This window comes from Balaenoptera borealis, assembly GCF_965194805.1.
Source record: "Balaenoptera borealis genome assembly, chromosome: 20".
Lineage (NCBI taxonomy): Eukaryota > Metazoa > Chordata > Mammalia > Artiodactyla > Balaenopteridae > Balaenoptera > Balaenoptera borealis.
In genome coordinates this window covers 43110272-43132298 of record NC_138879.1, presented here as the reverse complement: position 1 = coordinate 43132298, position 22027 = coordinate 43110272, and the positions used below count along the sequence as shown (strand labels likewise).

The 22027-nt window shown below is 53.3% G+C and overlaps 3 protein-coding genes across 6 annotated transcripts in view; 2 read left to right on the top strand and 1 right to left on the bottom strand.

Moving 5' to 3' along the window:
- The window catches only part of PSMD11 (proteasome 26S subunit, non-ATPase 11), a 30031-nt gene extending 28385 nt beyond the window's left edge, over positions 1 to 1646 (top strand). For both annotated transcript variants that reach the window (XM_082370906.1, XM_082370905.1), the window contains one exon: positions 89 to 1646. The gene's annotated coding sequence lies outside the window, so the exon portion shown is untranslated. The remainder of the gene's footprint in view (positions 1 to 88) is intronic.
- A 2697-nt stretch (positions 1647 to 4343) lies between these two features.
- Positions 4344 to 9866, top strand: CDK5R1 (cyclin dependent kinase 5 regulatory subunit 1). 3 transcript variants are annotated; one of them, XR_014238204.1, is made up of 3 exons: positions 4344 to 5724; positions 6045 to 7656; positions 8347 to 9866. XR_014238204.1 is itself a non-coding variant. In XM_082370933.1 (2 exons), exon 2 carries the CDS (start codon positions 6185 to 6187, stop codon positions 7106 to 7108), a length of 924 nt encoding a protein of 307 aa, XP_082227059.1. In that variant the 5' UTR covers positions 4344 to 5724; positions 6045 to 6184; the 3' UTR covers positions 7109 to 9866. The 3 variants fall into 3 exon arrangements, 1 of the variants encoding a protein (XP_082227059.1); XR_014238205.1 differs by having other exon boundaries at positions 6045 to 8869; positions 9331 to 9866; XM_082370933.1 differs by having other exon boundaries at positions 6045 to 9866.
- Positions 9867 to 11162: 1296 nt separating this feature from the next.
- MYO1D (myosin ID) overlaps positions 11163 to 22027 on the bottom strand; it is a 349962-nt gene continuing 339097 nt past the window's right edge. Inside the window, exon 22 of the mRNA XM_082370870.1 lies at positions 11163 to 13306. Coding sequence (XP_082226996.1) covers positions 13150 to 13306 — 157 coding nt within the window. The 3' untranslated portion in view covers positions 11163 to 13149. The remainder of the gene's footprint in view (positions 13307 to 22027) is intronic.

Here is a 22027-nt window from a genome sequence, read left to right as displayed (position 1 = left end):
GCAGCGCTGTCTTCTGCCTGTCGAGACTGAAAGCCTCCTGGTGGCCTTGCGGCTTCCCCGATTGACACTGCTCTGTCTTCTCTTGCAGAGTTGGATCTGTAGCGGTCCTTTGGAGAGTGTGTGTGGCGGGAGAGTGAAACCTTTGGGGAAAATGCTAGGAGATTTTTTCTTTCTGTTCTACTTTTCGCTCAGAAAGTTTTTAAATCCTCATTTGGTGCATCTGTATCCCAGCCGATAGGTGGGCCAGTTTTCATGTAATCTTTACTGGCCCAACTTGGGAGTGGGGAAATTGCTTAAAAAAAGAAAAAAAAGAAAAAAAAAGGTTATTCTAAATAAAAGGAAAAAGGCTTACACTACCTAAAGCTGTGCTCTCTGCCTCCTGGGAGAGGGCCGCCAAGCCAGGCGCTCCGCCAGCCACTGGGGCTCCTAACCCACCCGCTGGGCGTCACCTCGCCTCCTCTTCAGAATTGGGTGTTCGCCTATCAAAGCAACGACTTTTTATTCTGTTTGTACTGAACCAAAACAAACAACTGTGTATAGACTGCTATTTTCCTTTTTATTTGAAATGAGGCGTTCCGGTGTCCTTTCCCCTGCCATGTGGCCCATCCCCCCGCCCTCCCCCCAACAATGGCTCCAGCAGACTGGCCGAAGGTCCCGCCGCCGCCACCGCCGCAGCAGCACCTGCACGGCTCCGCTCCGACCTGGGAAGGAATGGGGACATGGCCAGGAGCTAGTGTCACCATGGCCACACGGGGAGCAGTGTGGGCCCTCAGGGGGCCTGCTGTGCATGTGGCTCTTTTTAACACAGTAAACTAGATTAGGTGTCAGTGTTTTAATTGCCCCTCTCCTCTGCTCTTTTCTCTCTCCCCCTGTTTCCCCTTCTCTCAACCAGGAGACCATCCCATGTCTCTCTTCCTTCCTCCTTCCCCCCTCCAGGGGAGCCAGGCTGTCTGAAATCCTTCAGCTTCTCTCCCCATCCCCCTGCTTCTCTCCTGCTGTCAGATGGATTTATTCCTTTTTTAAACAGTGAACATCGGAAATGAGACTGTGGGGTGTGTTGTTCTTTTTTTTTTTTTCCTCCCAATTTTTGTTGTTGGGTTTTTGAGCAACCTCATGTCCCCCTCCCAGGGAGCTTTCTTTATTTACCTCTTAGAGATGGAACGGATGGCAGGTAGAGCACTGTACTCCAGCATGCTTTGTTTTATGATGAGATTACATAGCAAGGCTTTAATGCCATGTGGGCAGGTAAGCTTCTGCACCTCTGTTGTGCTCAGCTATATTTTCTTCTTCCTCTCATTCTTCTTTGTCTTCTTTTTTCCTCTCCCCCTCCTCCTGCCTCCTTCCTGCTGGCCTCCTTTTATCTTTCTTTCCCTTTGTCAGATTATCCTTCCAGGTTTTCGTAATAAATTTATATTTTGTAAAAGGATTTTGTTGTACCAGGTTTTGCATCCTCACTGAATCTGACTGGTTTTTATTTTCCTCTCCAAAATCAGGTTTTTGTTCTCAACATCTTTCCCCATCATGTCCAGTCACTGTTTTGGTTTTGGCACCATCAATATCAAATGTACAAACGGTTCTTGCTAACCAACACCAGGTATATCTGATGTTCAGATGAGTTCCAATAAAAACAATTTTTTTTTCAAAAAGTGTCCTTTCTTGAGTGCTGGAGGGCTTCTGATCAAGTCCAGACAGCTCTGTGTAGCCTTCTAGACTGGAAAAAGCTCTACTGTCTCATTTGCTTCATGGGAGACCTTTAGATCCGAGGTCAAGTGGAGGGCTTTGGGTGAGAAAGTTGGTCTGTGAGGGCTAAAATGGGAAATGGGGCTCAGTTATCTTTGTTTTTCCAAGGCATCGTGGTCCAGTGAGGACATGGGGTTTGGGTTGTAATATCCTCTGAGCCCGTTTCCTCACTTACACGACAAGTGATGGCGCTTTCTTGGTAGGTAATTGTGGTGGGAGTGTTACATGAAGTCATGGAAGTACAGGTGCCTGCAGAGCCCTGGCATTCAGTTGTGGCTTAGTTTTAGTTTTTTGGAATCTTGTTCAAAAGGATTGACTTTCATACTACCCCCCAGACCCTGGGAGTGACCTGTCTTGTGGGGCTCTGGGGCCACTGGGAGGGAGGGGGGGCTCTAGCCACCAACTCCAGTCGAGCCACTCTCTGTTCTCTTTCAGTATTGTGTCTCTGTGTATAGTTTTACTTAAGGAAGAGTTGTGCTTCAATAAAGGACTTCAAAAATATTCCAAAGAGATCCAGAGCCCGAGCAGTGGGGGGAGGGCAGTCCCAGGAGCTCAGTGGGGCAGCAACCTTCTCTTCATCTCCCTGGGCAGGTCTGCTGACTTCCTGCAGACCCGTGCTGTCCAGTGTGTGGCCATGAGCCCCATATGGCTGTTGAGTCCTTGAAATTGTGGCTAGTTCAAGCTGTGATGCCCTGCAAATGTAAACAAACCAGACTTTGAAGAATGTGAAAAAAGAATGAAAAATTGCCCAACTTCTTTTTTATATATGTTGAAATATTTTGAGCATTTATTGGGTTAAATTACTATTAAAATATACCTGTTTCTTTAACTTTTTTAATGTGGCTGCTAGAAAATAATTATCTATGTGGCTTGCATTTGTGGCTCATGGTTGTTTTTGGACAGCGCTGCTGCAGACCTCGAGGGACTGCTTCCCCTCCCAGGCCTCGATAAGCTGCATCTAGGTGCAGCTGAGAGGGTGGGGTGGCCATGGGCTAGCATGGGCCTGGCTCCCTCACTTATGGGCCCTTCCTGGCACCAGGCTTCACGGTGCCTGGGCTTCCTTGTGTGTTAATGAGATCCTGATGGCGTTGGGAGCGGCGGCTGCGGCCCTTGGCTGTGGAGCCCTGCTGCATGCTAGTTATGTAACCTGTGCTGCCCAGAGAGGCCACTAGATGCTGCTCTGTGATGCCTGAGAGAACAAAGCACGACTTCCTCAGGAGCCAGGGCTCAGACCTGCTTTATTTGGAACCCTTTCTGGGAGCTGGCTGGCTGGGGCCTTGCCTCCCTTCCTCAGAGTGGTATGGGAAGGGGGCATGCAGAGGATGGGAACTCTCCATGGACATCCCAGCCGTGCATGTAACACTCAGGCTGGCTTTTCCGGCAGCTAGAGATAGACTATAGGATAAAGAGGCTGGTTGATGGGGGTGGGATTTGGAGAGCTTCCCTGCAGTTCTCTGGTGAAGACTGGGAAGAAAACAGCTGTGCATCATTCATCCAGGTCTGCCTCCTGGGTCCTTGATCTGCCATTTTTGGCAGATGGTAGCTCTTCCTTCTTTGCTTCGCAGTTGGAGAAGTACTGGGAGCTTGGAGGGGGAGGGGGGTTGTTGGTGTGTTGAGTGAGCAGAGGAGTGGTGTGGTGCCTCAAAACAGGCAGAGCAGGCACAACACGGGTGGACAGGGTTCAGGGTTCTTCGGTCACAAAAGCCACTGTGCTGGCAGTGCCATCCCATTCATGCTCTGCTGCACACACGACTTTGCCTCTGACAAGTGTGAGGAGGTTGGAGTGGTTCTGCCAAGAGCTCTTTTTGAAGGTAGTAGGGGAGAGCTGGCTGGACAAAGGCAAGAGAGGACGCAGGCTGGAAAAGGCCCAGGCCAATGCGAGCGTCCATGGTTTGGGAAATGGGGTGGGGTGAAGTGGAGCTTGGTACTGCCCACCATGAATTGGAATAGTTAGTATTGAAATTTTGTAGGTACAGGTAAGTACAGGGCGGCTCCAGATAGTTCTGAGGGGTGGATTACAGGCTTAGAAATCTAAGCCTATTTCGGGAAGTGGAAAGCACTTAACCCCTGCTCAACATAGGAAAGGCAATGTGGACATGGGCCAACTCAGGAGCTGGGCCTCCATTAGGGGCAGGATGAAAAAAGGCTGGAGTGCAACTTTGCCTTAGGAAGAGAGTCATTGGGCCAGTGGACCTGGAGCAGATTGATTCTTAGAGCTCCTTACTGTGGAGGACAGCTCCATTTGAAGAGCAGGTAGGGGTTGTACACGGAGGAATGTTCAGAGGGAGGGGCACACTGGGCTAAGGGCCTGCCTTTATCTTCTAAGTTAAGATGACAGCTACTGTGGATGTTTCTCAAGGACTCTACAAGAAGTAGCCTTCTGGGTACAGAGTAATGCATTTCCCACTATATGGTCACCAAGGCCCCTAAAGCTTTGTTGCCACTATTGACAGAGGAATCTCTGGGTAGTACTTTAGCAAATTCAAGTACTTTCTGATGATGGTAGCATTGTTTGATACCAGATTTCTTTACTGCGTAGAGCAGTTGGCAGAACTGGCACAGGCTGTGTGCTGGAGCGGTCTGGGAGTCGGGATTGGGTGTTCTCTGGATTGCCACTTCCTCATCACCAGGTCCAGAGGTGGTAATTTGGATTAAGGTACAGTTTAAGTCTCCTGTTTCCCAGGTTTGTGGTCAAATCTGAGTCAATCTCCAGAACTAAACTAAAAGAATAACAAATGAAGACTAGCCTTTGTGAAGGATCTGGATTCTTGTTCCTTGTGAGAGGAAAAGTTCTTATTAGAACCAGAGTTTTACTCAGAATTTAATTTTATGGGCACCGAATCTTCGAATTATATATGCTTAGCATGAAAAATATTTAAATCAGCAGATCAGAGGCTGGTTGGAGAAGCAGTTGCTTCAGTCGTTCTATAACAGGTAAGAGGGCCGGTGGAAATTTTGAGGTCACATTTGTGATGGGCTCAGTACTGGCCCTTCTCTGGGGCAGCGACCGAGCCAGGAGCCTCAGGGCTCTGTCCCAGGTGTGGTGTGGGAAGGCCAGTCGCTCTGTACCTGGGCCGTGGGCATTTACCTGGGATGGGGCAACGGAGATCCCGGAGGGAAAGGCACTCAAAACTGATGGGACAGTCCCCTCGGGATGCTCGGGGCGCTCAGGCGGCCTCAGCAAAGGCTTAGCCTCTCCCCACCTTGCTCCCTGAGCTCCCTAGCTTCCCTCCCCGGGGACGAGGAGGTTAAATGGAAGGAGGCTGCTCGGGGGTCCTAGCCTCCGTGGATGGCTTCTCCGGCGGTCAGGGCGAGGACGCGGCCGAGGGCGCCCCCGCGGCCCGCAGCTGCCGGAGCCGCGGCGGGAACAAAGGCAGCACGTGTCTGGGCGGGGCGGCGGGCGGGGTCGGCCCTCGGCCCCGCCCCGCCCGGAGCTTCCCCACCCGCCCGAGCTCGGCTGCGCTGTGCGCCCGCGCCTCACACGGCCGGGCTGTTGGTGGCGGGGCGGCGCCGAGAGGGCTGCAAGCAGTGCGGGAGGGGGGCGGCCCCGCGGGGCGGGGCGGTGCCGCGAGTACCCGCCGCCCGAGCCCGGGTCCTGGATGGGGTGCGGCGAGTAGAGCGGCGCCTGGGGCTCGCGGCCGTGTCGCTGCCAGCACCGCGCGCAGCTGGTGCTGAGCACGGCGGCGGCTCCGGCTCCCGGGCGAGACCAGGCCTGGCCGGTCCTGCGCGTGGGCCGCGCGCGCGCCCGAGAGGGAGGCCGCTGAGGTGCGCGCCGGGGCGGGCGCGGGCGCGGCGGCGGCGAAGGCGGCCGAGCGGGGGGCGGGGCCGCGGCGCCTGCAGAACCTTGGACAGAAGCTCCGGAGCCGCCGCCGCCACCGCCGCCGCCGAGCGCGAGCCCCGCCGAGCCCCACCGAGCGCCGGGACCGCGGCGTCGAGCCGCGGCGCGCATTGCGGAGGGTGCAGAGCGCAGGAGCCACCTGCTCGGTAAGCCTGCGCCTCGGGCCGTCCGCTGTCCCCGGGGAGCCGGGCCGGGGTCGCGGCCGCGCGCGGTGTCGAGGCGGGGTCCCCGGCCGCCTCCGCCGGTTCCCGGTCCCCCGCGCTGCCATCCGGACCCCGGCGGGCGCGGGTGCCGGTGCCGCAGTGGAGAGGCCGGGTTGCGGCGCGGGGGCGCGGGCGGGGCCGTGCCGGCCGGGGAAGGCCTGGGCGCGGGTCCGGGGCCAGGTCCGCGGGGCCGCCGAGGCCGGGGCGGAGGAGCGCGACGCGAGCCCCGCCTGGTGCTGAGAACCATCTTGTTTTCCACACAGATCCGAAGGGGCGGCACGCGACCCCGGGAGCGCCCCCGGCCTCCCCCTGGCCGCCTCGGGCTCGGTGAGCTGTTTCGTCCCTCCGGCCGGCAGGCTGGGCGCGCAGGGGCGCAGGTCCCCGCCCGGCGCGCAGCGGCACCATGGGCACGGTGCTGTCCCTGTCCCCCAGCTACCGGAAGGCCACGCTGTTTGAGGATGGCGCGGCCACGGTGGGCCACTACACGGCCGTGCAGAACAGCAAGAACGCCAAGGACAAGAACCTGAAGCGGCACTCCATCATCTCCGTGCTGCCTTGGAAGAGGATCGTGGCCGTGTCGGCCAAGAAGAAGAACTCCAAGAAGGTGCAGCCCAACAGCAGCTACCAGAACAACATCACGCACCTCAACAATGAGAACCTGAAGAAGTCGCTGTCGTGCGCCAACCTGTCCACGTTCGCCCAGCCCCCACCGGCGCAGCCGCCCGCACCCCCTGCCAGCCAGCTCTCGGGCTCCCAGACGGGGGTCTCCTCCTCCGTCAAGAAGGCCCCGCATCCTGCCGTCACCTCCGCAGGGACGCCCAAACGGGTCATCGTCCAGGCGTCCACCAGCGAGCTGCTGCGCTGCCTGGGTGAGTTCCTCTGTCGCCGGTGCTACCGCCTGAAGCACCTGTCCCCCACGGACCCTGTGCTCTGGCTGCGCAGCGTGGACCGCTCGCTGCTCCTGCAGGGCTGGCAGGACCAGGGCTTCATCACGCCCGCCAACGTGGTCTTCCTTTACATGCTCTGCCGGGATGTCATCTCCTCCGAGGTGGGCTCCGACCACGAGCTCCAGGCCGTCCTGCTGACCTGCCTGTACCTCTCCTACTCCTACATGGGCAATGAGATCTCCTACCCGCTCAAGCCCTTCCTGGTGGAGAGCTGCAAGGAGGCCTTTTGGGACCGCTGCCTCTCCGTCATCAACCTCATGAGCTCCAAGATGCTGCAGATCAACGCCGACCCCCACTACTTCACACAGGTGTTCTCCGACCTGAAGAACGAGAGTGGCCAGGAGGACAAGAAGCGGCTCCTCCTAGGGCTGGACCGGTGAGCCCGCTAGCCTGCATCACGGCTCAAGGATTCAATTCATTTTTAAAAATTTATTATTAAATCAGATTTTGTGTACAGTATGTGTCTAGCGAAGCCACCAAGGGCCTCTCCCTTCCCACCTTCTCTCCTTGGGGTTTTCTTCAGCCCTGCCAAGAACTCTGGATGCTTTTGAACTCCCGAACCTTGTGCAAAATTCAGAAGATGTATTCAGAGCCACCCTGGCTCCTGATCTCTCACTTTGGGGAATTCAAAGGACTGACCTGCCTCTGCCGCCTGTGCTCTCGCTGGACCAAGGCAGGGGAGGCTGCCCTCTGCTTCCCACAGCCAGGCAGCCCAGAGAGGAATTGGAGTTTCTGGTTGGAGGCCCTTTTCCGGGTCCCGTTTTGGGTCCTCCGTTCTCCCAGAGGCTCCTGGAGCCAGCCACCCTGACCGAGCCGCATGTGGGGCTGTGAGGCAAGATGCCCATGGCCCTGGGACAGCCTCTTCAATTGAGGGGAAGCCGGCCTGGTGCAAAGATGGTGTCCTGTTGTTTGACCATGCACGCCCCTGGTTTGCTCTTTTTTCTTTTTTAGGGAGAAGGGCTTTCCTTTCGTGGAGATGTGGAACTCGCCCCCCTCCCCCTGCTCCCAGCGGTGTTGGCAGTGTTGGTTAACGAGCTGGTTTGACTCATTAAGTTCTTTCATTTTGGGTCCCAGCTCTAAAGGGGTGGGGTGAAGCTGGGGACAACTTCTTTCCTGGGTGAATTTTTCATTTGAATCATGCAGCTTAGTCACCCTGTGGTGAAGGCCAGGACAGCTTCAGGTGCCCACTGTCAACAGCCTGACTTCTGGGCAGGTGGGGTTGCCATGACTGGGACTGAGCCGGTGCCCACCTAAGGGCTAAGGCCTCTTGCTGGTGCACGTGACGTTTGTCCTGCAGAGCTGCGGGGGGGTGGGGGTTGATGTCAGGGATCAGGGTGATGTGGTAGTGGTAGTGAGGTACCCTTGCCCTCACCCCTGTTGATTTAAAGCTGTTTCCAAACAGTTCAGTTTCTTCTGAAGGTGAAGCCTTGTCCCGAAAGGCCCAGTGAGACAGCTGGATCTTGGAGACAATTACAAGACGGGAGCAGAACTCCTGATTGCCTGCTGATTCTACAACTGATCATTTGCAGCTGCTGGTTTTGGTTTCCACCTTAGCCTGGTTGGTGGCTGTAAAAACACATGATGTGTACTTAATCAATTTTCTTTCTAATTCTCCCAGATCGGTGGCTTGGGGCTTGGGAGAGGACCAAGAGAAGGGAGCAAGTCTTCCTCTGTCCCTTCGGCTTTGGGGAACAAAGACTGATGTGAAGATGCTACAGAGAATTCTCTCTTCCAGTCCCGGTCCCCCAGGGGGTGCTGGAAGGAGAGGCTGGGGGGAGGCAGGGGGCTGTTTTACATAGGATTAGCTTCCAGGTGGCTGCCGATTTCAGCAGAAGCACTACTGAAATTCACAGAAAAAAGAAAAAGCTGTGAAATTGAGGTCCCGATTTAATAGGCCCGGAGCCGAGCCTGCGGGCCTGTGGTGCTCCCGAGGAAGAGGGCCTGCCCGAGCGGGAGATCATTGGCCGCAGCTGCGCCCCGAGGCCCACGCTGAGCCTTTCTCGGCCAGTCGGCCAGATAACCTGCCGCGGGGCTGGAAGGAGCCCGCGGCTGCTGGTGCGGACCTCGCCGCGGCGTCTCTTCTCTGCTGGAGTTGCCACCCAGCCCGTCTGTGCAGATCCTGCTGCCATGTGTGACCTGAGGTAGGAGGCCCGTGGGGGCAGCGGGCCCTGGCGGCACACGAGAGGGGGGTCCGGGTGCCGACTCTGAAGAGCAGGGGCGTGGGTCTGTAGTCGCTCCTTCGCGGGCTGCGCTGGGCCTGAAACTGCGGGAAGGCGCATCCGCAGGATTCCAGTTTTGTGTGTTTCCTTCTCTCTCTCTCCATATTTATTTTTTTAAGTTTTGGAGGCGGTGCAAATTTCAGGAGTGGTTGGGGACTAAGAACTCTCTAGTTCCATCAATATGAAGCCTGGTGGGGTCTCCTCCCTCCCTTGCACTGGTCATCAGTATTGTGTAAAGGAACTGATATACTTGAGTGTGCAAGCAATGAACCCATTTGACATGCTGCTATGAAGACTACTTTTAGAACAATTAAAAAAAAAAAAAGGAAAAAACTAACCTACAAAAAAAAAAAACCTTTATTCTTTCATTGTTGCTTTTACAGTGATATTGTGCATGCAAACCAGGAGCATTTTGTGTCTTAAGAAAAATAATCTTAGAACAGATGGCTGTGAAAACTACACCCGTGCACAGAACAAGTCACAGGAATAATAGTTCAGGATTTGGTTTTTCTCTTTTTCTTGTAAACCTGAAGGGTTGATATATTCTTTCCATGCAGTTATTAGAACTTAGTTTTGTTCCAGCAGTTGTTAAACTTGCAATGAAAAGAAAATGTGCCATTTTTTTCACTCAGAATTATTCATAGCTGTATATTTGAAACTGCTAATTACACACGTGCGATGTATGTTGGTTTTTTAGTGCAATTTCTTCTGTAGCTATTCTTTGACCAAACTGTGGGTGTTGTTAATATTAATTTATATTTGTCTCATTTTGTATGTATGCGTAGCGTGTTTGTAAGTATGTGTGGTTTATAATCTGACAAGGTCATGAAGCTCAGTTTGGCTGTAATTTAATTCCCCTTCCCTTATTTTTATTTATTTTTGTACTGTGCTGAGTAAATAAAATGCACTGACCATCCATTACATAGACCTTTTCTGTGGGCACATCCTTCACGAGCAGGCTGGGGGCCCCTCTTATAAATGATTCCTGCGCTCAAAACATAATTGGATTGCATTGTGGGGGAGGGGAGTATGGGAGGAGGGAGGGTTGGGGGAGAGGCCTTAACAAGCGCGTTCATGTTAAGGTGATTAAGAAAGAAGCACAGGTTAAGTCAATTCTGGTTTCTCAGGAGTTGCTCTCCAAAGGCTCCCTTGGCTTGGCGGAGCTGGGTGACCGGGACCTCCAGCCAGAGGGTCGGGCCCAGGCATGGCCTGGTGAGGGCTGGCTCAGCGGGTCCTGCAGGGCACCCGGCTTGGCACTAAGGCTGCTGGCTCCAGGTGTTCTGGGCCCGGCTCTGCTCGTGGCCCACGGCCCAGAGGCTCCCAGGCCAGCAGGGGCCCGTGTGGCTCAACCCCGCCAGCCTAGCTCTGTGCAGGTTTCTGAAAGAGAGAACTCCAGCCCCAGGGCTCCCAGATAAGCAGCCACCCTAGCCCCTAATTGTGGCAAGGGTGGGTCCCCCTACTGGTTGTACTGCCAGCGGTCTGTGCCCACTCACGCCACCACCCTGAGCCGCTGGGACCTGGCGTTTTGGATTTGGTCCCCCACCTCCAATCTCCCTGGCCCTGTGCCCCGCTGGCTGGAGCTGCCTTGGGCCTGGGGGCGGGGCGCGTTGCACCTGCTCAAGTGGCACCTTGGAAGCTGTCAGCCTTGTGATCAGGGCACCTCCTTTGTCTGAGTCAGAAGCCATCACTGCGGGCTCCGTCCTGCCAGTGACCGGGGACCCGGTAGCATCCTCTGGCTGCGGGGCCCTTGGGTGCTGGGGATGCCCCGTCTCCCCGCAGGGCCTTGCTTGCCTGTAGCTCCCTGACCCCAACCTGAGGGCTCAGGGAGAGGCTGACCAGCCACGGCTCCCTCAGACCTCTCCTCGAACTGCAGCCCTGGGGCTCCCAGCCTTGCCTTTATTCTATACGTGCTTCGATTTCAGTAAATGTGAAAGCAATGAGCTTCGAGTCTAGTGCACAGGCCTCAAAATAGTGGGAGAAAGTGTTTGGATTTAACTCCACTGCCTGTCTGCCTCCTGGCTCCTCCTCCCCACAGCTGCTCACTCACTATTGAATACTTTTCATCAACAGCCCCACGTAAACTATCCTCCATTTTTACCTGATTTGTGTTTAATGCTCCCTTCCATCCTCTGGGATAACAGTTGAGTTTATAGAAGCCAAAATTTCACAACTGTAGATATAGTTTTCAATTCAAAGAGCAGAACACCTTTAAATGTAAGATTTAATGCTTTATTGCTCTTGATGATAAATCAAAATATGCTTTAGAAATAAAGTTAATTTAATGGAAAATAGGAATATACGCACCAAACCATAAAACCGCATTTAATTAAATCAAGAGAAACACTTCATTGCATACAATCACTGTGTCCTCCTGCTTTCCCCTCAGCACTGTGATCACACCCGAAATTCTTTCTTCACTTGCCACACACTGTGACTTCCTGTAGGACATCATGAAAAAGTACTTGTGGACGGCGGCGGTGCTCTGGCTGAGGGCTCAGGGACCAGAGGCGACACCAAAAGGTGGGAGGGCAGGACTCCAGACCCCGTCCTCTCCAGCCTCTGAACGGCACTCGTTTGGCATGTTCTTTTTGGTGTGTCTAAAACATACATTTCCATGTATCTAGTAAAGCAACAAGTTTGGGGAAACGAGTGGAAAGGAGAGGTGATGTTCCAGTTAAGATGGATCGATAGTGTCAAGGCGATCGGCAAAGCTACGGGCGCTGCTGAACGGGGTCCCGTGCGGGCAGCTGACCAGGCTTGGAGGATGAATGGGTTTCCAAGGCCAGGATGCCAGCGGGGCTCTTTGCTGTGCACTGCACGGGGTGAGAATGTACTCGAGCCCTGGGAAGCAGGGGTGGGGCAGCCGCGAGACCAAGCTGCTGGGACCGCCTGGGAGCCGGCCAGGGGGCCGCGGCAGGCACAGGAGGTGGCACCTCGTATGCTTTGTGGGGTCGGCGTGGCAGGAGGGGAGCACAGAGGGGGGTGGCAGGGGGAGCCTCTGTGGCAGAAAGCGAAGAAAACGTCAGCACATCCCTCTGACACCTGGCCTGCCTCCTCCTGGGGCGTGGGCTCACCCTCAGCCCCCTGACCACAGCAGGTGCCTGAGTCTTTCCTTTTTTTAAGGCTCCAGGCCGGGAGCCCCGGGCTGCCCAGGGGTGTGTGGCGTCCTCCTCGGCTGAGGCCCAGAGGAGGGTGGTCCCGGGAGCATCCGGAGCACACGCGCTCTCTGCTGGGCAGGGACTGGCAAGGCGGCGGCTCTCCTGGCCTGGCCTGCAGTGCCAGGACCCCCGCACTGTTTCTGTCGTTCCACTTCCCCAAGTTCCTGGGGCTCAGACCCTCTCACCCCAGTCCTGGTTCTCCACATGAGTGTGAGGCAGAGGTGTCTGGAGGGGCAACTTCCAAACCCCCGAGTGCTCCCCTGCTCCCCGCCCCCCATTCTATTTTCTTTATTAATTAGCGTTCCTGACACGAGTGTGGGCACAGCAGACATGATATCTGATTAACAAACTGCAAAAATAAGTGTAAGACAACCACGGCCCAGGCTGCGCGGTTAAGTAAGATGATCCCTGGAGCATCCCCTGCGCTGCGCTCTCTGGGGAAGTGGCCACGGGGCTGGGGGCAGGCTCTGGGCAGGACAGACTGCTGGCCCTTGGCTCCTGGGCTGAGGGGCTGGCCCTACAGGTGAACCTGCTCACCTGGTGGCCTTGGCTGGCTGCTGGCGGGGAGGGGGTCCACGAGGAGCTCTGAGAAGCTCCCTGAGCCAGGGCATGGGGCTGCCATCACCCTGGGGAGAGGGCAGCTGGGCCCAGGGAGACGGGAGGGCTACCTCCCCAGCTCACGTCCCCCAAACCTCCCCCGACCCGGGGGCATGGCTTTGGCTAGAAGCTGCATCCGGGCTCCCCAACCCCTCGCCTTGCAGGGCCAGCTGCTGGTCACGGGGTCAGGCAGGCTGACCTGGCGGCCTGGCGGCGGGCAGCCTTCACTGACTGCAGGGGAGCTGTAGTCGGGGCGTGGCTAGGGGCTGGACAGGACACGGGGTCTTTGGTTTGCCGAGGGGGCTGTGGACAGTTGCGGCCGAGGAAGACGGAGGCCAAAGGCGGAAAGCTGGGGGTGGGCCTCGGGGAGGGGCCGCAGGGGAGGCGGGGCCCCTGCCAGCGTGGAGCCTAGCGGGCGGGCTTCGGGCGGCCCCACCTCCCTGCGCATCAGTTGCCTGGCACGCTGAGGAGGAAGCCCGAGCGGTTCTTGGTGAAGTCGGGCTGCGGCTGGTTGAGCCGCGTCTCCACGGAGACGGTGCACTTCTTCCCGTGCAGGCTGCATTGCACAGGGTTGGTGACGTTGACTTGCAGGTGGCGCTTCTCACTGGAAGGACCGAACAGAAGACAGGCGGTTAGCGGGGGGCCCAGGTGGGGGAGTCTCCCCGGCCCTTCCCTGGGCCTCACAGGCGTCTCCAGGCCCGGAGAGGATGAGGGCGGGAGAGCGGGCGCTGGGCTGCGGTCCCGAACCAAAGCCATCGGGGAGCCAGGGCCCGAGGTTCAGGCGCTGCCGGGCTCTGAGAACCCGCGTGTGGGGCAGCACAGGGGGGGCAGCCACGGTGCAGCCGCGGCCAGCACCCTCTGGCCTGAGGCTGAGGACCAGGCACTGGGCTTTAGGTGTCAGCGGGGGGATGTCACAGCACGGGGCTCCGATGCCACTGTTTATCAGTTCTCTCTGATGGCAACACGGAGCCCTGGGGGCGCTGCGTCCAGGGATAAATGGAGACTCTTCCCTGCACGTGGTACCCGACTACGACGATGAGAGAAATGTCTTCTGTGAGTCCCGGCTCGGCCCTGCCTGTCGCGGGTCCCGCTGTTAGAACCGGTCGGACGTCAGATTCCCGGAGGCCGGGAAGGTGGGAGGGAGGGTCAGCGGCGCGTCTACCTGTGTGGCCGGCAGCGTGCGGGGCAGGAGCGCGCTCCCCTGCCCAGGAGCCACGCGGCCCTGCAGGCCCAGCGGGCTTCTTCCCACCTGCTGAGCAGTCGGGGAGGGCCCGGAGTGCCGGCGGGGTGGTTGCGCACCTGCTGGGTGGGAGCAGCCCGTCCTCGGGCGCCTGGCCGGGCGCTGAACGCACTTCAGATGCCGCCGGTGGAAGAGCTGGGAGACTCAGCGGCTGGCACAGTCCAGCGCTGCGCCTCATGCCTCATCGGCCTTCTCTGCGCTGGGAGGCGAGAGGAGAAGGCCCTGTTCCCTGTGCTCTGAACGCCTTCATTTCCCCAGGGCGGCGCTGGGGGCGGGCGGGCCGGGCTCCCTGGGTGGCTGTTGCTCTCGGCGTCGGACAGGGGATGCCAAGGGTCAGACGGCAGGGGAGGCCGGCACAACTGTGCGTCCGCCCGCCTGGCCCAGGGGACAGGGAGGCACTGCCCAGGCACTGGCTGGCCTGGGCGGCAACATCACTCAGACCCACTTTCTGCAGGAAGGGGGCCCGCGGGCAGTGGCGCTCTTGGCCTCTGAGTGCCCAGAACACTGGGCTGGGCTGTGTTGGAGCGCCCAGGGGGCAGGGATGGAGATGTTCTTAGGGGCTTTCCTCATGGCTGTTTCCTACCTGTTTTTTTTTTTTTTTTTTTAATTTATTTATTTTTATTATTTATTTTTGGCTGCATTGGGTCTTCGTTGCTGCGTGCGGGCTTTTCTCTAGTTGCGGCGAGTGGGGGCTACTCTTCGTTGCAGTGCACGGGCTCCTCATTGCGGTGGCTTCTCTTGTTACAGAGCATAGGCTTTAGGCACGTGGGCTTCAGTAGCTGTGGCTCGCGGGGTCTACAGCGCAGGCTCCGTAGTTGTGGCGCACAGGCTTAGTTGCTCTGCGGCATGTGGGATCCTCACGGGCCAGGGTTCGAACCCGTGTCCCCTGCATTGGCAGGTGGATTCTCAACCGCTGCGCCACCAGGGAAGCCCCCTTTCTTGTTAAACATCTTGTAGAAACAGAAAATGAACACAGGAAGAGACCCGTGGTTATCTCTCGTGGGCATTAGGTATCTGATGCTTAATGTCTTGTTAGCTGCAGCTAAAACCTTGGCTTAGGACGGCTATTTTTAACCAGACTTGGACATAAAAATAGCAGAGCCCATTGGAGGCAGTGACTCGGGCACCTCTCCATTCCTGCGGGAGCCAGGCTGCCCTGGGGGTAGATGCACAGCCCGTGATCTGGGTGAGGGGTCCTTCGACCCTCATCCTGGCCCTCTTGCTGGCCTGGAGCAAGCAAAGCCCCAGCACTGCAGCCCTGAGTGGCCCTGCCCTGATTCCCTGCCTGTCTCCGTGGGGCTGCCGTGGGATTTGGGCAGAAGAGATGGGGGTGAGTGGTTCCATGTGTTGAGGGCAGGAAGAAGAACTGGCTTTCTGGTCTGAAAAGCTAGGCAGCTAAGCAACCCCCGGCTGGTGCCGTGCACACTGCCATCAACAGACAACAAGGTAAGACAACGTGGATTGAGTTTGCTTCCTCAATAAGTCAAACACAGAATTACCACACGACCCAGCAATTCTACTCCTGGATATATACCCAAAAGAAGTGAAAATAGGTGTTCAAACAAAAACTTGTACAGGGATGTTTATAGCAGCATTATTTACAACAATGCAGAAAAAGCTTTTGATAAAATTCAACACCCATTTATGATAAAAACTCTTCAGAAAGTGGGCATAGAGGGAACATACCTCAACTTAATAAAGGCCATATAAATGGGAGGGAAGTCCAAAAGGGACGGGATATCTGGATGTGTATGGCTGATTCATTTTGTTGTGCAGTGGAGGCTAATGCAACATTGTAAAGCAACCATATTACAATAAAAATTAAAAAAAAAAAGGCCATATATGACAAACTCACAGCTAACCTCATACTCAATAGTGAAAATCTGAAAGCATTTCCTCCAAGATCAGGAACAAGACAAGGATGCCCACTCTCACCACTTTTATTCAACATAGTTTTGGAAGTCCTAGCCACAGCAATTAGAGAAGAAAAAGAAATAATAGGAACCCAAATTGGAAAAGAAGTAAAACTGTCACTGTTCGCAGATGACATGATACTAAACATGGAAAATCCTGAAGATGCTACCAGAAAACTACTAGAGCTCATCAGTGAATTCAGTGAAGTTGCTGGGTACAAAATTAATATACAGAAATCTATTGCATTTCTATACACTAACAATGAAATATCAGAAAGAGAAATTAAGGAAACAAACCCATTTACAATCATATCAAAAAGAATAAAATACCTAGGAATAAACCCACCTAAGGAGGCAAAAGACCTGTACTCCGAAAACTGTAAGACACTGATGAAAGAAACGGAAGGCCACATAAACAAATGGAAAGATATACTGTGTTCTTGGATTGGAAGAATCAATATTGTTAAAATGACTGTACTACCTAAGGCAATCTACAGACTCAATGCAATCCCTATCAAATTACCAATGGCATTTTTCATTTGTTCTAGTTCACAAAACCTATCAAATTACCAATGGCATTTTTCATTTGTTCTAGTTCACAGAACTTAAATTTTTAAATTTGTATGGAAACACAAAAAACCCTGAATAACCAAAGCAATGTTGAGAAAGAAGAACAGAGCTGGAGGAATCATGCTCCCTGACTTCAGACTGTACTACAAAGCTACAGTAATCAAAACAGTATGGTACCGGCACAAAAAACAGAAATATAGATCAATGGAACAGGATAGAAAGCCCAGAAATAAACCCACACACTTATGGTCAATTTAGTCTATGACAGAGGAGGTTAGAATATACAGTGGAGAAAAGACAGTCTCTTCAATAAGTGGTGCTGGGAAAACTGGACACCTACATGTAAAAGAATGAAACTAGAACATTCTCTAATACCATATATAAAAATAAACTCAAAATGGATTAAAGACCTAAATGTAAGACCGGATACTATAAAACTCCTATTACATGCCCCGGAGTGGGACTGCAGGGTCATATGGCAGCTCTATTTTTAGTTTTTAAAGGAACCTCCATACTGTTCTCCATAATGGCTGTACCAATTGACATTCCCAACAACAGTGTAGGAGGGTTCCTTTTTCTCCACACTCTCTCTACCATTTATTATTTGTAGACCTTTTGAAGATGGCCATTCTGACTCAGGTGATACCTCATTGTAGGTTTGATTTGCATTTCTCTAATAATTAGCACATCTTTTCATGTGCCTTTTGGCCATCTATGTCTTTTTAAAATTATTTTAATTTTATTTTTTAGCTGCATTGGATCTTCGTTGCTGCATGCGGGCTTTCTCTAGTTGCAGCGAGCAGGCGCTACTTCGTTGCGGTGCGCGGGCTTCTCATTGCAGTGGCTTCTCGTTGCAGAGCATGGGCTCTAGGCCCATGGACTTCAGTAGTTGCAGCACGCAGGCTCAGTAGTTGTGGCACATGGGTTCAGCAGTTGTGGCTCGCAGGCTCTAGAGCACAGGCTCAGTAGTGTGGTGCATGGGCTTAGTTGCTCCGCAGCATGTGGGAAATTCCCAGACCAGGGCTGGAACCCATGTCCCCTGCATTGGCAGGCGGATTCTTAACCACTGTGCCACCAGGGAAGTCCCTGTACGTCTTCTTTGGAGAAATGTCTGTTTAGGTCTTCTGCCCATCTTTTTAAAAAAAATTTTATTTATTTATTTATTTATGGCTGTGTTGGGTCTTCGTTTCTGTGCGTAGGGCTTTCTCTAGTTGCGGCAAGTGGGGGCCACTCTTCATCGCGGTGCGCGGGCCTCTCACTATCGCGGCCTCTCTTGTTGCGGAGCATAGGCTCCAGACGCGCAGGTTCAGCAATTGTGGCTCATGGGCCTAGTCGCTCCACGGCATGTGGGATCTTCCCAGACCAGGGCTTGAACCCGTGTCCCCTGCATTGGCAGGCATATTCTCAACCACTGCGCCACCAGGGAAGCCCATCTGCCCATCTTTTGATTGGGTTCTTTTTTTTTTTTTTTTTTTTTTTTTTTTTTTTTTTTTTTTTCATATTAAGTGCTATGAGCTGTTTGTATACTTTGGAGATTAATTCCTTGTTGGTAGCATCGTTTGCAAATATTTTCTCCCATCCTGTAGGTTCTTTCATTTTGTTTATGGTTTCCTTTGCTGTGCAAAAACTTTTAGGTTTAGTTAAACTCCGTTTGCTTATTTTTTATTTATTTATTCTAAAATTTATTTTGAATTCATTTATTTTTGGCTACGTTGGGTCTTTGTTGCTGTGCGCGGGCTTTCTCTAGTTGTGGTGAGCGGGGGCTACTTTTCATTGCGGTGCACGGGCTTCTCATTGCAGTGGCTTCTCGTTGTGGAGCACGGGCTCTAGGCGTGAGGGCTTCAGTAGTTGTAGCACGTGGGCTTCAGTAGTTGTGGCTTGTGGGCTCCAGTAGTTGTGGCTCGTGGGCTCTAGAGCGCAGGCTCAGTAGTTGTGGCACACGGGCTTAGTTGCTCCGCGGCATGTGGGATCTTCCCGGACCAGGGATCGAACCTGTGTCCCCTGTATTGGCAGGCGGATTCTTAACCACTGTGCCACCAGGGAAGCCCCGGTTTGTTTATTTTTGTTTTTATTTCCATTACTCTAGGAGACAGATCCAAAAAGATATTGCTACGATTTATGTCAAAGCGTGTTCTGCCTATGTTTTCCTCTAGGAGTTTTATAGTATCATCCCACTCCTGGGCATATATCCAGAGAAAAACATAATTCAAAAAGATATGTGTACCCCAATGTTCCCTGCAGCACTATTTACATGGAAGCAACCTCAATGTCCATTGACAGATGAATAGATAAAGAAGATGTGGTACATATATACAATGGAATACTACTTGGCCATAAAAAGAATGAAATAATGCCATTTGCAGCAACATGGTTGGACCTAGAGGTTATCATACTAAGTGATGTAAGCCAGACAGAGAAAGACAAATAAGTGATATCATATGATATATGTGGAATCTAAAAAAATCATATAAATGAACTTATTTACAAAACTGAAATAGACTTACAGACATAGAAAACAAACTTATGGTTCCCAAAGGGGATAGAGGAATGGAGGACAGATAAATTAGCAGTTTGGGATTAACATATACACACTACTATATATAAAATAAGTAAACAACAAGGACCTACTGTATAGCACAGGGAACTATACTCAACATCTTGTAATAACCTATAATGGAAAAGAATCTGGAAAATAATATATGTATAATATAATATATGATACATAATAAATATATATAATATATAATAAATATACATAATATATAATATATATATATATATAACTGAATCACTTTGCTGTACACTTGAAACTACCACAACATCGTAAATTAACTATACTTCCAAAAAAAAAAAAGAGGTAGAAATAACCCAAATATCTATCAACTGATGAAGGGACAAACAAAATGTGGTCTATCCATCCAATGAAATATTATTCAGCCATAAAAAGGAATGAAGTAATGATATCTGCTACAACACGGATGAACCTTGAACACATTATGCTAAGTGAAAGAAGCCAGACACAAAAAGCCACATACTGTGTGTAATTCCACTTATATGAGATGTCCAGAATAGGCAAATCCACAGAGCCAGAAAGCAGAGGAGTCAGGGTGTTTCCTTTTGGGGTGATGAAAATATTCTGGAGCTAGACAGTGGTGATGGTTGCACAACATTGTGAATGTACTAACTGTGACTAATGGTAAATTTTAAGTTATGGGTATTTTATAATAATTAAAAAAATTTTTTTTTTTTTTTTTGGCTGCGTCAGGTCTTAGTTGCGGCACGTGGGATCTGTCATTGCGGCGTGAGGGCTTCTCTCTAGTTATGCTGCGCGGGCTTTAGAGCGTGCAGGCTTAGTTGCCCCGCAGCGTGTGGGATCTTAGTTCCCTGACCAGGGATCAAACCCACGTCCCCTGCATTGGAAGGCGGATTCTTAACCACCAGACCACCAGGGAAGTCCACACAATAATCTTTTTTAAATGGGTTGATCTAAAGGAAAAATAAGAACTTGCCCTCAAACCATGTTTTTTCTCCCCATTTTAAGTTCAAACCAAAATGGTTTTAAGGCCAGTGAGGGGTCTCTTGTGCCTATTTTGGAGACAGAGCAGTGGCAGGGCCCGAGCAGCAGACAGGGGAGTGGACGCTCCAGGGGGTCCAGTGGCATCTCCTGCTGGCGCTTCACACTGGAAATCTTTATGGAACCAGAGCACCCGCCTTATTTTTTCAAGAAAAGAAAGCAGATTTTATAGCTGCGAGTGACAGCTGCGATGGAGGCTGGCTGGCTGCAAGGGGGAGGGGCTTTCCTCCCCATCTTCTGTTACAGGATTTAATGGCTCAGCAAACTGTGGAATTCGGGGACTTTCATCTTGCTTCATCTGCTCCAAGCTATCACTGCAGGCAAATGGCCTCGATCAAGTTACTTTGCTTCCGTTTCCTCGTCCTCCGCTCATCAGAGAAATCCGTGGGTCAATGAAAGACCGGATCCGCGGGCGTCCTGGTGCAGCCGCGCATTGAAAAGTCCTGCACGGGGTTGGACATCACAAGTCTCTCCAGGGGCTGAAGCAGCCCAGAACATGTCCCCTCCTGTACAGACCCCTGGTCAGCAGAAGACTCTTACCCCCTGGCAGCCCGGGACTTGAGCCACCCTCTCTTCTCCATGGCATTCCAGTGGCATTTCCTACTGGAGCTCTAGCACTTGCAAGGGAACCGGGATGGGAGTGAGGTGAAGTGCAGTGGCCTGGTGTACGGATCCTCTGGGGGAGCGGCCAGCACTTCCAGAGACTTCGGCGCTAACGCAGCATTCTCTGTGTTTGGTCACAGGATGTGTGTGTGGGGAAGCTCGCCTTGCACCAAGCACAGGCAGGTCGTAAACAGATGCTTTTCCCGGGGGTGATACGCGGAGTGAGTGTTTCACGATAAACCTCAGCGTCATCAGGACAGGCGGCCCTCCACCTGGACGCCGCCGGGACACAAGGGCAGGGTCTCCAGCTCTCCCTGAGGACAATGGCCTGCTCACGTCTGCAGCTGTTCTCCGTGTGTTTCGCTTCCTTCCAGAAGGAAGACCCTCTGCTCATGGCAAATCACAGAGGGCAGCTCTTTCAAAATCCTGCTTTAGGAAGGGCTACTTCTGTTTCTGTCAGGGTCGAATGGACACTTCGCCCACAGTCACTTCTAGAGCGAGTCTAAGAGGCCAGCCGTCCTGAGGGGGGCATGTCGCATCCCCGACCTGCTGAGTCCTCTCTGGGTTTGTAGCTGGTGAGGGATGGGGTGACACCACTTTTATTTAGAAAATAAAACTCCAGTCACTATATGGTTCTAGGCAGGCAGCACGTGTGTCCCGAGGCCCCCGGCGCAGGCTCCTGGTCCAGTGGGCGGAACCCCCGCCCAGCCCCCAACCCTCCTGGCCCTCCGGTCAGGGACCCCCTTCCCCCAGGGCTTTCCTCTCTTGGGCCCCCATCACCCGTCCCTCCCCCACCCGCTCTCCTTCTCTTGGCGGGTATTTACCGAGCGCCCACGATGAGGTGGGCTTCGTCCAGAGAGAGTGAACACAAAATGGGTGGGATGCAGGCCCCGACCTCAAGGCACCCGTCAACACCGAGAGGATGGGCAAAGGTGAACAAACACCGAGATACGCACAGGGGCCATCTAAGCGTGGGTGGCTGGCGTGGGCTTCCACAAGGGGCCGTGTCAGACCCACACCTCAAGAAGCAGCAGGAATCCTGCAGGAGTATGTCTGTTTCCTCACTCCCTAAATATTGTTTTACCTTTGGTCCTTTTCATTTTGTACATTCTCCCAGTGTGTCACCCATGCTGCGGTTTCAATGACAGACAATTACCCAGTGTCCCCTGTCCCAGCAAGGGGTCCAAGCACATATGTGCAACCACCGACCAGACAAGTCCCCTGAATGTGCCGCAGACGGCTGAGTCTCCCTGTGTCCAACACTGAGCTCGTCCTCTTGGCCCCTTCCCCAAACTGCTTCCCTCCTCCTGTCAAGCCTGTCCCGGGGAGAGGTGGCGTCATCTACCCATCACGGAGGCCAGAAAGCCTGGATCAGCCTGGATCCCTCCTCCGCCCAGGTCAGGGCACCAAGTTCTATCCATTTCA

Coding starts and splice junctions, on each gene's coding strand:
- CDK5R1 (XM_082370933.1), top strand. CDS start 6,185: ATGGGCACGGTGCTGTCCCTGTCCCCCAGCTACCGGAAGGCCACGCTG.